The sequence below is a fragment of the Drosophila guanche genome, unplaced genomic scaffold (assembly GCF_900245975.1).
Source record: "Drosophila guanche unplaced genomic scaffold, DGUA_6, whole genome shotgun sequence".
Classification (NCBI taxonomy): Eukaryota; Metazoa; Arthropoda; class Insecta; order Diptera; family Drosophilidae; genus Drosophila; species Drosophila guanche.
The window spans coordinates 409,219-423,108 of NW_022995758.1; the positions used below are offsets into that span (position 1 = coordinate 409,219).

Here is a 13,890-nt window from a genome sequence, read left to right on the forward strand (position 1 = left end):
GTTCTGCGTTGCTTCGCCACTCTATCGCCACACACAGTCATAGTCATGGAGTATTGCAACAACAATGACTTGAGCATTTTGTAAACAAATGAAACAATTAATTTGATTCCACTCTGTGCGAGGCAAATCCTATTAACTGCAACGTTAAAGAAATGTTTCTCTCCCGCCTCGCACTCCACCCGGCTTCGGGTTGGTTGTGTTGCTGCCACTTTCATGCATACTTAATTTGTCAGCTTGACGCTGGTTTACACCCATTTTAGATACCGTTAACTAACTAACTGTTGCGTCCGCTCCAGCCCCAACACCAGCCCCAGCTCCAGCCCCAGCTCCAGCTCCACAGTACTTTCAGGTGCGCTCCTGGGGGACACGAAGGCAGTTGACGTTGCTCTTTTTGTAACAGCAGGAGGACACTCAGAGTCTAGGCCAAGGGATGGCATTGACGTTGGCCCTGCAGAATTTATGGCCGCTCACATATGGCGCCCGCAAGGTGTGTTCATTTAAATTTTAGGACGGCTTAAGACAGGTCGAACCCAAGGTATGTGCCACATACGTACGTATCCTTCTCACACTACAGCTGAGTTATGCATTGAAATTTAAACTATGCATGTGCTCGCAGCTATAGCAAACTCTGTGGGGCAAGGGGGGTCTCTCGAAGGGACCAACTCTCGCGACTCCTATGTCAAAATGGAACGAAGACTCTCGCGAAAGTTACATCCTAGCTGACAGTACAGTACATCAAGTGTGTGTGTGCGTTTGTTAGTGTGGTAATTAGAAAATTTTATGTGATTACTCTTTGTACACACACACAGACACACACACACACACACATACACACATTTTGTCATAGACCCGTAGACCCGTAGAAGGGTTGACAAAAAGAGTAACTCCCATACAGTAGCCCATCCGGCAGCGCCAATGAGGCAAAGCAAAGTACAAAAGCGCCTATTAGAATATTAATGGAATACTAAATACACACATACACACATATAACGTCAACGTGTGTGTGTGCCCAGCCCAGCCCAGACACAGGCCGCATCACCAGTCCCCCTGTACTTCACATTTTACTCTCCCCGCCACACTGAAGCTGAATCTGAATCTATACAGATGGCAATGGATGCTGACTAGACACGACCCAACGGGTTCTAGTGAAAATCATAGGCTGAGAGAGTATTCAATCTAGCATTTAGCGAGTCATAAATGATGCCAATGACCCATAAAGTGTCCCATTGATGACATAGGGAAATACTCGTACAGATATGTACATGCTACTACGTGGCATGTGGTGAAGCTTTCAATTCAAATTGGTAGAGCGCGCGCGGTTACTTTCACTTGTGCTTAGTGCTGGCAAAGCTCTTTGGATTTTGCCTGCCAATTTCAAGCTCGTTTTTTCGGCTCAAAGCAATCCCTGGAGCATGAAACTTTGCTCATAGAATAACTCAATTTACTTGCACGAATGCCGAGGCATAGAGTCATCGTCGTCGTCGTCGTCGTCGTCGTCGTCGTCGACATCGTCGTCGGCTACTGTCGTCGCTGATGTAGTCGTTCTCGTCGGCAACTCCCACAACGCCGACGACTGCTGATGGCGAGAGGACGGGTACTGGAATCACGACCACATCGTTTGTCCTGGCTGGGCATGTGGCGGACTGGCGACTGTGTCCGCGTTGTCCGTGTTCCCGTCACTGCCATAGAGTAGTCGTCGTAGTCCTCGCTTAGACGCCGCACCCACAAAAGGCACTTGAAAGCGCTATTCAGTTGAATTGAAGTGGTGCTAGAAGGCGTTAACCAACGAGCACTCGGCTTGAGTCTTCGTTTTGAGCGCTTTGCTGTAAAAAGTGCGCACAATCCCAGCCGTCGAATAAAAAATCCGTATGTCCAACCAATTGCAGGCACAAGGCACATTTTTGCCCTCCCACTTGGCCATAGATGATGGAAATGCATCTAATAAATTCATTCCACCCATATATCTTTGTTATTTACTCATCATATATGTATGTATATATTTCTCTTTAAGTATATCTTGCAGTGTTTTACATATGGTAATATTCATTTTTTGCTCTCTTACACATTTATCATGTATTTGTCTAGCTTATCATTTGTCTATAAGTACGGTATAAACATTACGTTTCCTAATCGTGCTAAAAAAAATAGAACAACAAATTAAATTGAATGCCTTGCTAAAAGTTATACATTACACATTTATTTGTTATTATTATTATTTTATTTATATTTTCTATAATATGTATATCTATATATCTATTCATCAGTATATCCAGTGGTTGTCCTCACACACACAACACACTTGACAAATTCAACGGCAATTTCATATTTTAACTATATTTATCATTTTCATATTCATTTTATCTTTATCTAGATTTATATTTATGTAGATATATTTTATATGCAAACCCAGATGTATTCTTCGTATTCATATCGCAATATTCGTAGATATACATATAATAATATATATTCTGTTTATTCGTATTCGTTAATGTTACATACACATGTATATAGATGTAATAATATAGCTCATTGCGATTCATTGGATGATATTTCATTGTCTTCGTATTGTGTGTTAGTGCCAGTTGGTTTTTGTCTCTTGGAATATTTATTCCGCTGATGGTTGCCATACATATAGACACTTTTTCTTTCTCTTAGTTATTAGTCGTTGTAAGTCGGGGCTTTAGCTACTTTGATCTCTTTCGAATGACAGAAAAGCAACAGGACATAAGGAAAGAATTCCTATGTACATATAATTCGGGCTGCAAGGGAAAAGTAAATGCCGAATTCTGTTACTTGCAATTCATATGTATAAACTAACAAAAAACTGAAGCGAATTTCTGCAGAGACGGTCTAGGTCTAGGACCCACATATTTTTTTTAAGGAACACAACTGATCCGTTGGCTACGACGACTGGCCACAGGGTTAGGCTTGGGCTTAGGCACACATTTACAGGGCGGGGAGAAGGTAAGTAACTGCTGGGGGTCTGGTCTACTACACATTGCATACAATTTAATTATATTCCCTATATATCCTGACGACTCTGATGGGATGGCTCTTCTGTTTATGTGTGTGCATATATTTGTATTGCTTTTAAGTAATAATAATAATAATTATAATTCATATTGTATATTGTATATTCATTATGATATTGCAGGATATGCCTGTGTCTCTGAATTTGCTGTTTTTTTTTATTTGTGTTTATATACTAATACACAACATCCAAGTGTCTAAGAAGCTCTTGATTTTGTTCTTCGAATACAGGTTCAATACTAACTATCTATATGTCGTATCGATATGAACGATTATGAATGCCGGATGCAGTTATGTATCGTATGTTGCTTGCGGTAGGAGTTTTTTCTTCCACTAGTATATTGTAGTCACTTCACTTCACTTCACTTCACTTCGCTTCACTTTATCATCTTTATCGCAAATATGCAAATATTTCATGTTTCTGGGCCTAAGTTTCGCCATAGGCATGTGTGGATGAGAGCCAGCGCTTGCTGTTGCTGTGAGATCACCTGCAGACTGTGGAATCATCACCGGCGCATATCGAGTGCGGTGCCGCAAGAAACAGTTTGCCATTGGAGCAAGCACACAGCTGGAAGACGCGATGCATATGCTCTCGACTCTGGGCAGAGCCCATTATCGGTGGCTGTGCCGTGCGCAGATTGGGCATCAGAATTTTCGATGACTCCAGTCGCACCTGCAGGCGCAATCGAAGAAGGTGAAGAACGGGAAGAGAGAGGAGGGGGAGACAAGGTGATGCCACCACATTGTGAAGCCACTGTGCGAGTCCCATTTTAACGGGACTTTTAATCATACTTACGCTTCCATCGAGTGAACGCAACTTGACATCGTTCAGGGCCACGAGATCTATGGCACCGGCACGTGATTGCAAATTGATATCTTTGGCTGCGGCCATCTTCAGCTGACGTGTGGGCGACTCAAGTCTGCAATTAAATCAAACCAGAAATGAAATTTCGGCAAAAATACCCTCGGCCACCCCCCCGGGACGAGCATCGCCTAATGGAACGGAAAGTTTGCCCCGCAATAGCCCCGATAGCCCGGCAGCCCGGCAGCCCGACAGGCCGTGTAAATGGAGGCTTTAAAAATATTTTTCAATTTCAATATGGAGCCCACACCGCTCGCCGCTGCTTTGGTCAAATGCAATATAAACTCAGGGCACATCCTCCGGTACATATTTATGTGTGTATGTAGCCTGGCGCCAGACTATTTTAATTTTCATGAACCAACAGGCAGCTATCATCAAACTTGTCAATGAAAATGTTATTACAAGCGGCCGATCCTGTTAATGGCTCATATGTACATACATATGTACACAAGTGGCATGGGGCATGGGGCATGTGGCAAGGGGACACTGTCCAGCATAGATGGATGGGCCGTTTGTCGCATGCTCGTAATATGGCGACCTATGCCAGACCCATGCGTGTCCCAATCGAATTCGCAATACCAATCCAAAAACCAGAACGATTGGAAGGGGGAGAAAAATTCACAGAAACAAAATAAAAAGTAAACTGTGTGTTGGGCCCCTTTAGCGCTTTTTAATTCAGTGCCAACGTTTGTGTACATTCATACAAATGCGTATAAATATTTTCGCAACCAACTCTGCGCTTCGCGACACCTTGCAGAGGGGGTTGGGGCAGTGGCAGTGGCAGTGGGAGTGGGAGTGGCAGGTGTTGCAGGCTGGTTGCTGATGCCGGGACCGGCACCGGGACCGGGACCGGTGCCGGTTCAGGTGCAATGCATTGCGAACACCAAACAACCCAAACACAAACACAAACACCAACACACCCCCGTACCCCCGTGCCAGGTCACACACACACACACACACACACTTGGCCGCGATTTGTGGGTGTGGGTGGTGCGGTGACATGGCTGATGACTGTTTTTGTTGTTACCGCAAAGGTGACGTTGACAGAGGCACACGAGCGCAGCTGAGTGTTTGCTTTTAATTTTTTTTTATTTCTCAGATTTCGTTCAACCCTTCACCGCCGACGCCGACGCCGACGCCGACTAATATGCCACAGCAAGCCCGCCCGAGTTGGTCCGGACTCTCACCGGCTGTGGGCTCTCCGGCCCGCTGGCTATGAATTCCGGAAAATTTATTACAGTCATTGAATTTCAACACAGCACAGGACAGAGTACAGGACGGCGACGCAATGCTTTGCAATGGCTGCAGTAGATTGGCTTTCGATTTAATTTACTTTAATTGGTGCTGCCGTTGCCTGTTCCCTTTTGCAGATCAGTCGAGAAAAACAAAAAACAAAAAAAAGCACTGCCGAGCCTGTTTTTCTGGAAGGACTCTTCTTGACACTTGACTTACCTCAGCTCCCGTCCCGGCTCGGCACGCACATGCGGCGTCTGCACAGAGGCCCTGAAGACGGCGCCGCCTTCACCGTCGATCCGCAGCGAATGCGCACCGACTGTGACTTCTTTTCGATTAACGGAAAATAGGTTCCGTCCATTCGTATCGTTGATGCGAAATGTCCCCGCCAGGCACTCGAACTTATCGTGTCCCAGAAATAAATGATTCTCAATCATACCATTCGCGTCACGTGTATTGATTGAAAAATTACGTGATGATTCTGTTGATGGCAGCGACGATGGAGCGCAAGCAATTCCCCAGTGAAGGTGCGAGGCGTCGCATAGAAGAAAATGAAACAGAGAAATGTGACAGAGATGAGCAAAAAAACACAGGGAATTGAAATTAGATGAGGAATGCTTTTTGCTTTAATTTTATTTTTTTGGTTGGGGCAATTAATCTTGTGTAATTTGATTCGTAATTGCAATATAAATAAGTAGAGACAGAGACTGTTTTGCATAGAAACACACACACACACACACACACACACACATATGGAAGTGCGTAGTTAAGATAGCACGTAATAAGATAGCGGAAACGGAAATCAAATTTCAGTCCAACGTCAGGCATTGTCTGTGGTCGCGGTTGGAGTCGCATTGCCATTGCTATCAGCAATCAGACAACCAGCCACCTGGCATGTCTCTACTATCGCATCCATGACCCATCACCCATTCGCCATTCGCCATTCGCTATTCCCCACTCACCACCACTCGCCATTTCTCTATAAACTATGTACCATTCAGTGTCCCCCCACTTCCGTGTGCGTGTCTGCGGTTGTTGCTTATCGCTGCGGGGAAATGCCTTTTGCCTTTGCCTTTACCTTTAGGTCTCTTCTTATGCTCGTGGACACGGATACGGTCCCTTGCAAATCGCATCTGTCTTCTTTTGCTCTGGTCGTGCATTCATATTGGGGCTATCTGTAATTGTACATCTTGCCAGCCATCAGCTGCTGCTCCTTGAGGAATAGACCCGATCTCATTTGCGGGCGCTTACTGCGCACTGCGATTCGAGTAGGCAACATTGTTGATATCTCTTGATTTATGCGCCGACTGGCAACGGCACACATTTGTCGTACATCTCAATACCCCTCCCCACCCAACCCCTCTCCACCCCTTACCACCAAACGTCTAATGTTCGTATCCGTATCCCGTATCCATGTTTAATCTCAGTCCGCAGTTCGCCCTTAAGCAGAGCTACACACACACATACAGCAGACACACCTGAGTGTGTGCATAAAAGCGATGAGAGAGCGCAGTTCATTAAACATGCGCCAAATGCCATTCAGCCAGTCATCAGAGTAGCTCAATGCAACAGCAGCCGAGAACCCGGCCGAGAAGCGCAACAAAGCGCGTTGCCGGTCACTTCCATGACTTTGACATTTTGCATTGGGAAGGTCACATCAGTGACCCTTCTGTGACTGTTTCTGCGTGTGTGTGTGTGTGTGTGTGTGTGTGTAGATAACACCCAAAGGCATGGTCTCTGCCTCTAACCAGCCTAATGGAGTGGCAGCAGGTGGCTGCATGAAATGTTAAAATTTATGAAATGAATATTAATAGGCATCGGTGGAAATGGGAATGACTGGGGGAACATGTCTACACAATCCTCGCATTCTGTTTATGACGTTGTCTGCTTGCATCTAATCACTCGATAATCAAATGCCCCAGAGGCAAGGGTGGCAATGGGGTCAAGGGGCTATGGGGCTAACGCTCACCTATGGACAGGGGATGGCCAGGCCTCGAACGGATTGTTGATGTGCGTAGCATGTCCATAATTATCGCTGTTCCCGACAGCTGTATGCCACCGGGTAAGATTTTCAGCTGTCCCATGCCCTCCTGCAATCGTTGAATGGTGGAAATTGATCAATTAATACTGTGGAGGAGTGTGGATTGGGGAGTGTGGAGTGTACACCGTTTACGTACCAATGAGAACTGCATCACTTTGATTATCCAGAGGGTGAGCACCAGATTGGTAACAATGAGCAGCATCAACAGCAGCAGCAGCGTGTAGAGGCACTTCTTGCGCCAACCGATGAGCCCCAGGTATGTCTCAATTCCGCCCGCAAAACCATCCACATTGCACTGACCTGTCCTTGTACCTGCACCAACAGCTCCACCTGCCCCAGCTCCAGCTCCAGCTCCAGCTGCAGCACTGCGCCCACTTCTGCCGCCCCTTCCATGGCCATGGCCGTGTCCGTGTCCGTGCCCCCGCCCATGGCCGAGTCCATGTCCGTGACTATGGCTGTGGACGTGACTGAGCGTGGCTTTGCCTGGCGTTGCTGTCACTGTCGTCATGGTGCCAACCTTTACGGACGTTTGGATGTTTGCTCCGGCTCCAGCTCCAGCTCCAGCTCCAATCCCACTTCCACTTCCACTTCCGGTTCCGCTCGCTCTGTTGCTGCTGCTGCTACTGTTGCCAGCTGTCATTAGGCCAAGATTGTTGCCAGCTTTGTTCGGCTTCTTGGGCGTTGTACCAGTCGATAATCGCTTTTGCCGCTTCTGTTGTTGTTGCTGCTGCTGCTGCTGTCTGCTACCTTCACCGGAACCGGAAGCAGCTTTAAGATGCCGCGCAGTTGTCTCCACGTTGCCGTCGCCCGACATTGCTGATCGCTTGCAAACGCCACTACTGCGATATGCCTAGCCTTGCTCTGGGAATTGTTGCATTATTTGGACGTATTTTCTTTATTTTTGACTTAGTTTTTGCAGTTGTTCACTCGCACTGCCCCACACTTTTCGTGGGTTTCAATTTCTGCGCGTGATCTGCTTTCGGAAAGCAAAAGAGAGAGAGAGAGAGAGAGAGAGAAAATATCTTGAGTTTTCACTTTCCTGTATGTTACACTACAGGGATCTACCCAGGGATATGCCCAGTGAAATGCAAGTCTGGGCACTGCGGAGTGGTCGGTCCAAAGATATAAGTATCGAATGGACATGGAAATTTCTTTTCTGGGTAACCATAAATCTGCAATTGTAAGAGTAATGTGTGGCCATTTCTTTATGCAGTCCCTGGCAGATGAGCAGCGGCTGGGGAGAAGCATTAAAATATGTAACAGGCTGTTGCAAACAGCCTTCACTACAGTCAGTCGAGCTCTAGCTCCAGCTGTAACTGTAACTGCAACTGAAACTGAAACTGAAACTGCAGCCGTTGATGACTTTAGTGGTGCCAGCTGTTGGCGACTTCACACGTGCAGCTTCTTAATTATGCATGTCTGCAGCTGCAGCGCACACCTGTACATGTATTTGTAGCTGCAACAGTGCCACACTGTGTCTGTGCATGTCTGTGTGTGGATTGAGGGAGTGCATGATGCATTTACATGCATGAGCTCCATGGAGAGCTGCACACGGTCTGGCTCTGGCTCTGGCTCTGGCTCTGTGTATATATTTATTAAACCATTCTGTCAAAAGAAATCATAATAAATACAATAAAAAGTCGTAAATGAATAAATTATACACGTTGTTTTTGCTCATGAGGCTCATAAATAAATAAATAAGTAATTCTAGAGTTGAGAGTAAATTATTTTCCAGCCCTCAAACGCTACGGCATACACAGATACTGCTGTCAAAGGTAATCAGTCGAAATCACAATCTGTGGCCGAGTCAAAGTGCAGTTGAAAATGCCTTCAATGATACACGTGGATACCCCCCAGGTACCGTAAACTCGCAGGTGCGTCCACTCAAAAATAGTTCACACACTGATCATGATTTTAGGAATTGTCAACCATCTAAAATTAGAGAACTGTCGCAGCTCTCAGTGGCCATCGAAAGCAAACGGCCACGCGTTCTCTCCGATCTGTTCTCTCCTTACTCTCTACACTCTACACTAAGGGAAATAATCGCATCTCATGCCGCATTAAACCATACCAAATTAATTAAATACAATTCACATTGATTTAAACATCATTGGAAATATAAAACACTATACAATGAAGATATCACTTTAAATGTGAAGGAAATATATTAAATTTCAAAATAAAAATTGTAATTTATATATGAAAATAATTTTAATATGAAATCAAATATGTTTTTACATTATTGGTAAAATGTGAGTGAAAATCATTTTCCCTTTACAACTTCCACTCTTGAAGTCTGGGCGTAACCATTCGGTTTACAGGGCATTTTTCTCCGGGTGTAGATCTTTTGCAATGCCATTTTGACAATCAAGTCGAATGTGATATTGGATGAATGGCCAGTGAAATACATTTTGCGCGGTGCGCTCTCAATAAAAGTTTATAAATAAATGTATAGATAATTCTTGCTTCGGCAACACTTATTTTTATTCATTTCGTAAGTACATGAAGCGCTCCGGCATGAATGATGGTCTCAGATGGTTCCATATTTTCAGGTCGAATGTCTATTTGTGGATAGATCATTGCGAAGCGGACTACCCTGCCAATAGCGCAAGTGTGCGATTTTTTTTTTAAGATTTATGTTCTCTCTGGTAACGAATAAAAAATAAAGTGAACCTCTGTACACAGTCTCTCAGAGTCAGTCCATCCATGACCATGGTTTGATATTTGTTTATGTTTATCATAATGTTTATACAGTCTGCGGCGGCAATTACTTCAATTGTTTATGTATCATTTTAGTGCATTCTAATCGATAAACAAAACGAGCCAGACAGACACCCCACACCGAATTGATAATTATAATCGTGGCAATTAAATTTGGGGATTTGTGATCTTTAGATTTGCCAAATGCCACTTACCAAATGGCATCGATTCTTTCGATGGAGTCTATTGGAAAATGTGTTGAAATGTGGTTTGAATCGATACCGAATGTTTAATCTTTCAGTGAAGCACAAAAGGATTAAGAGTTAGCGGAATCAGCGTCAGAGTCAGAGGCAGAGTCAGAGGCAGAGTCAGAGGCAGAGTCAGACAGTGGAGTATTCGGCGGTGGCAGCGAATATCCGACAATCAAATAAAAATAAATTCATTTAAATTGCGAATCACAAAGAACACACACACACAACACACAACACACAACACAGAAAACAGAGAGAGCAGCTAAAGGGGAATTTTTGGGGTTTTTCTGACCGAAGAGCAAAAGGGAAGATGAAATGGAGAGGCGTTACCGTGTGTGCGAGGGGAGTGGATTAATTTAAATGCATTTGATCCATTTCCCATAAGCGGCCTATGCCCATTTACATACTCCACAAAATATTTCCTATTTAAAGTTTCTTGTAATTTAATGGCCAAGCCCAAGCCCAAGCCCAAGCCCAAGAAAGTTGGGTGCCAACTCCATTTCCATTCGGAATGCTGGCCTACAATCTGACAAAGTCGACCGAAGTCAGGATACCGGGGGTTAGCACGGATCGTGCTCTGTGAATTGTTCAAAGGAGTTGAAGTTGATTTAGTATCAGCAGACAGTTGGTCGGTTATTACACGCACCCAAGATGGAGGGATCAGGCCATGCTGCAGGCTGCAGGCTGCAGGCTGCAGGCTGGAGCTGGTGACGACGATGGAATTACGACAGCGGAGAGTGCGATATAAACTCCATTGGAGTTGCAACTGGCAACAGCATCACGTACGCCACGTTACACTTACAGTTACACACACAAACATACATAAATACTCGTACAGTTTCCGCTCGCAGTTACTTAATTTGGATGCTTTCCGCTTTTGCTTTTTGCCGTGGAACAGCTTGGAAGTTTTTCCCTGTTCCTCTGTTCTCCTATGCACTGCTGTTACACGTTTTTTTTTTACTGTGTTAGTGCCCATGTCTACACACATAAACATGTACATAAGTTTTGCCACTGCACATTTTGTCGCTTACATTGTGTGAGTCATGGGAAATGAGTGCCCAAGTCGTGCGTACTTGAAGATATTTATGCTACGGGCATAAGTGCGGCAGAGTGCGGCATTCAGTGGCAAATAGGATATGGGATCATATCCGATATGTCTGCGGATATACTCGTACAAAAGTGCATGGACAAATCGAACTGCCCCAGCAGGGGTTTCTCAGGGAAATCGCATTAAATCCGCAAGCACCAAGGACATCTGGCCAAAGTGCATCTGTATGCAGAGAGTGGATTTATGTAGTGTGTGGACCGGACACCCCACAACCCACCACTCCTCGGAAATGGAAACGGCAACGGCAACGGCAACTTATGAAGTTGCTTAAAAGTCCTTGGCAGTGGGTAATTAAAAGCGAAATGGGCTTATTTCGAGCCCATGCCCTGACGACAGCCATCCTCGCCCCAGTCCTAGTTCCTCTGTCTCTCTGTCCTCAATCGGACTTCGCTGGAGTTGGATTCGGCTGTCGGCAAGGCTGTCAGAGATGGAAGCAGGTGCTGGCCGGGACGGTCCGGTCCGAGACTTGGTAGGATTCGTTTATAGAAATAAACTCGTAAATGGAAAGTATTGCATTGTCCTGCTATTAAGTTATCAACAACGACGACGGCGGGGAACGGACCCAAAACATAGACGCAGAATGAGACATGGACACAGACGCAGACACAGGCACAGACATGGACACAGACGGCGAGACCCACATACAGTATGCATATGTGACCAGCCAAAAGGGTTCGGTCTCGTCTCTTCCCCTCTCTTCATCTCTCTCTATTGAGGTTGAGCCAGCCGGCTGTGCTGTGTCACGTTCCGGACTAGGGCATGGGCATGGGCATGGGCATGGGCATGGGCATTGGTACGTACGGGGACTAATACTGTCCGAGTAGGACCTACTCCTAGTCGTGGTCCTAGTCCTAGTCGTAGTCGTAGTCCTGGTCGTGGTCGTGGTTTTTGGAATAATGCTCCAACTCTGACTCCGTCTCCGACTCTGCCACCGGGCCACAGCAGTTTCATATTTTGTTACAATTTCATGTTGAGTTTCGTATGGACGGTGAAAGGTGGCCGGCTGGCAGGCTGGCTGCTTGCTTGCTCGGTTGAAGTTGCCACATTTAATGGCACTCGTACGTTTTGGTAAGCACTGCCACTGCCAACCAACGCAGACAACACTTGTTGTCATTGTTGTAAGTATGTACGAGTATATTGTTATGGCCTTGTTGCCGCCTGCAGGACATTTTTATTCCAATCATGCGTAAGTGCCGTAGAGACGCCAAAAACCTTAAATTTCCAAAGCCATCCCAAACCCAACCCTCCCACCACCACCCAAGCATAAACTAATATCTTTGACTCGCCATAAGCCCTTTGCTGTAACAATGGCCAAACCATTACAGTGGCACTCCACTGGAAAATTATTAAGAATTTTCTCTATTTCTAGTTTTCACTGGAGCAACTATTGTAGATCGCGCTGTAGATCATTGCGGCCCACATTTTTGATCTGTTCGTGTTCCAGTAAAAAGCTTCTGGTCGGACTTGAATAAGATTTCTCCCTAGCATCTGAACATCATTTAATGGAGTGCTTCATAGTGGAATGTTTCCAGATCAGTGATATTTACTCATAAAATGAAGCCAACATTTGCAAGAAAATTAATGGTTCACCCAATTTCGATGAGCAATTACTCTGCCCACTCAGCGGGGGCTTTTCAACTCATAAAGAGCACCGATCCTCGATCTCTGACCTTCACAAAGACTGCCGATCAGCATCAGTCCTCAGAATACAGAAGTCACAATTGAAAATCTTGGATCGCACAACACGTCGCAGATGGCACCGAACCACCAGCAGAGCACCACAGAAACACACACAAAAAACATGAAACACACACAGCAAAAAAAGCACAGACAATTAATTTTACTTTGTTTTTGTTTTCCTTTTCTTGTTTTGTTTTTGTTAGTCTTGAGAAGAAATGTAAAGGGGAAACTAGAAATTTGGTTATTTGTTGATTTTTACGCCAAAACTGGACTGCCGTATGCGCGTACGGGTTACCGTACTCGTACACGCTTGCACAACAACTGATGGCAGAATCACTATGCCGGAATGTTGGCCATTCTGTTGCCGTGAGTTGAAGATACAGCGGAGCAGCGAAGCAGCGAAGCAGCGGCAGCCAGTCGCCAGTAGGCGCTGTTTCTGCTGCTGCCGGTGGTTGAGGTTCGGGTCCATAAAGCTTTTGCCGAACCGCCAGCCAAAGTTTCACTCAAACATGGGTTGGCTGTGGCCAAGTGGCTCGTTTGTCGTATCGCTCGGCTGCTCGCTTGCTCGTCCCACGTCTGCGGCCTCGTCTTTGCTCGGCTGCCACTCGACCATCCGACCGAATGGCACAGCGGCCCTTGCGCTCGCCCTCGCCCACGAGTCTGCTCCGGTTTGTTTACGTTTTGGAGTGCCAAGCATCGAGCACATGGCTCAGGTGCCCGATGGATGCGAATGCATGCAACACGTGGGTGGGCACTACAATGCCCACGTGTTGCAATTTATAATGTAAGTACGCCACTTGGACAGCTCTGGACCGATCATAAATATATGTGCCTTATTCCAGACAGGAATATCTGTGAATGGTGATGTGGATGTGTTCCCCAGCCCAGCCCATCCCATCCCGAATTTGAATTTAAATATGCATGGGTCTGGTGCACCGATTTCACATGTTGATGCCAACCAATTGCCAGGCATATCTACTAGCGC

General features: G+C 45.7%; 1 protein-coding gene across 1 annotated transcript; it reads right to left on the reverse strand.

Annotated features, from left to right (window-relative positions):
• Positions 1–3,198: 3,198 nt before the first annotated feature.
• LOC117590512 (delta-sarcoglycan) lies at positions 3,199–13,291 on the reverse strand. Its single transcript, XM_034283202.1, has 6 exons — positions 13,165–13,291; positions 7,303–8,139; positions 7,095–7,215; positions 5,345–5,606; positions 3,827–3,950; positions 3,199–3,703 (listed from the first exon to the last, which is right to left on the reverse strand). Exons 2-6 carry the CDS (start codon positions 7,978–7,980, stop codon positions 3,515–3,517), a joined length of 1,374 nt encoding a protein of 457 aa, XP_034139093.1. The 5' UTR covers positions 7,981–8,139; positions 13,165–13,291; the 3' UTR covers positions 3,199–3,514.
• Positions 13,292–13,890: the final 599 nt, after the last annotated feature.

Bases quoted from the DNA above. Each gene is read 5' to 3' on its own strand.
- LOC117590512 (XM_034283202.1), bottom strand. From the start codon at position 7,980: ATGTCGGGCGACGGCAACGTGGAGACAACTGCGCGGCATCTTAAAGCT. The intron at 5,607-7,094 runs GTGAGCGTTAGC...TGCCATCAACAG, and splicing joins TGGCCATCCCCTGTCCATAG to AATCATCACGTAATTTTTCA. The intron at 3,951-5,344 runs GTAAGTCAAGTG...ATTTAATTGCAG, and splicing joins GAGCCGGGACGGGAGCTGAG to ACTTGAGTCGCCCACACGTC.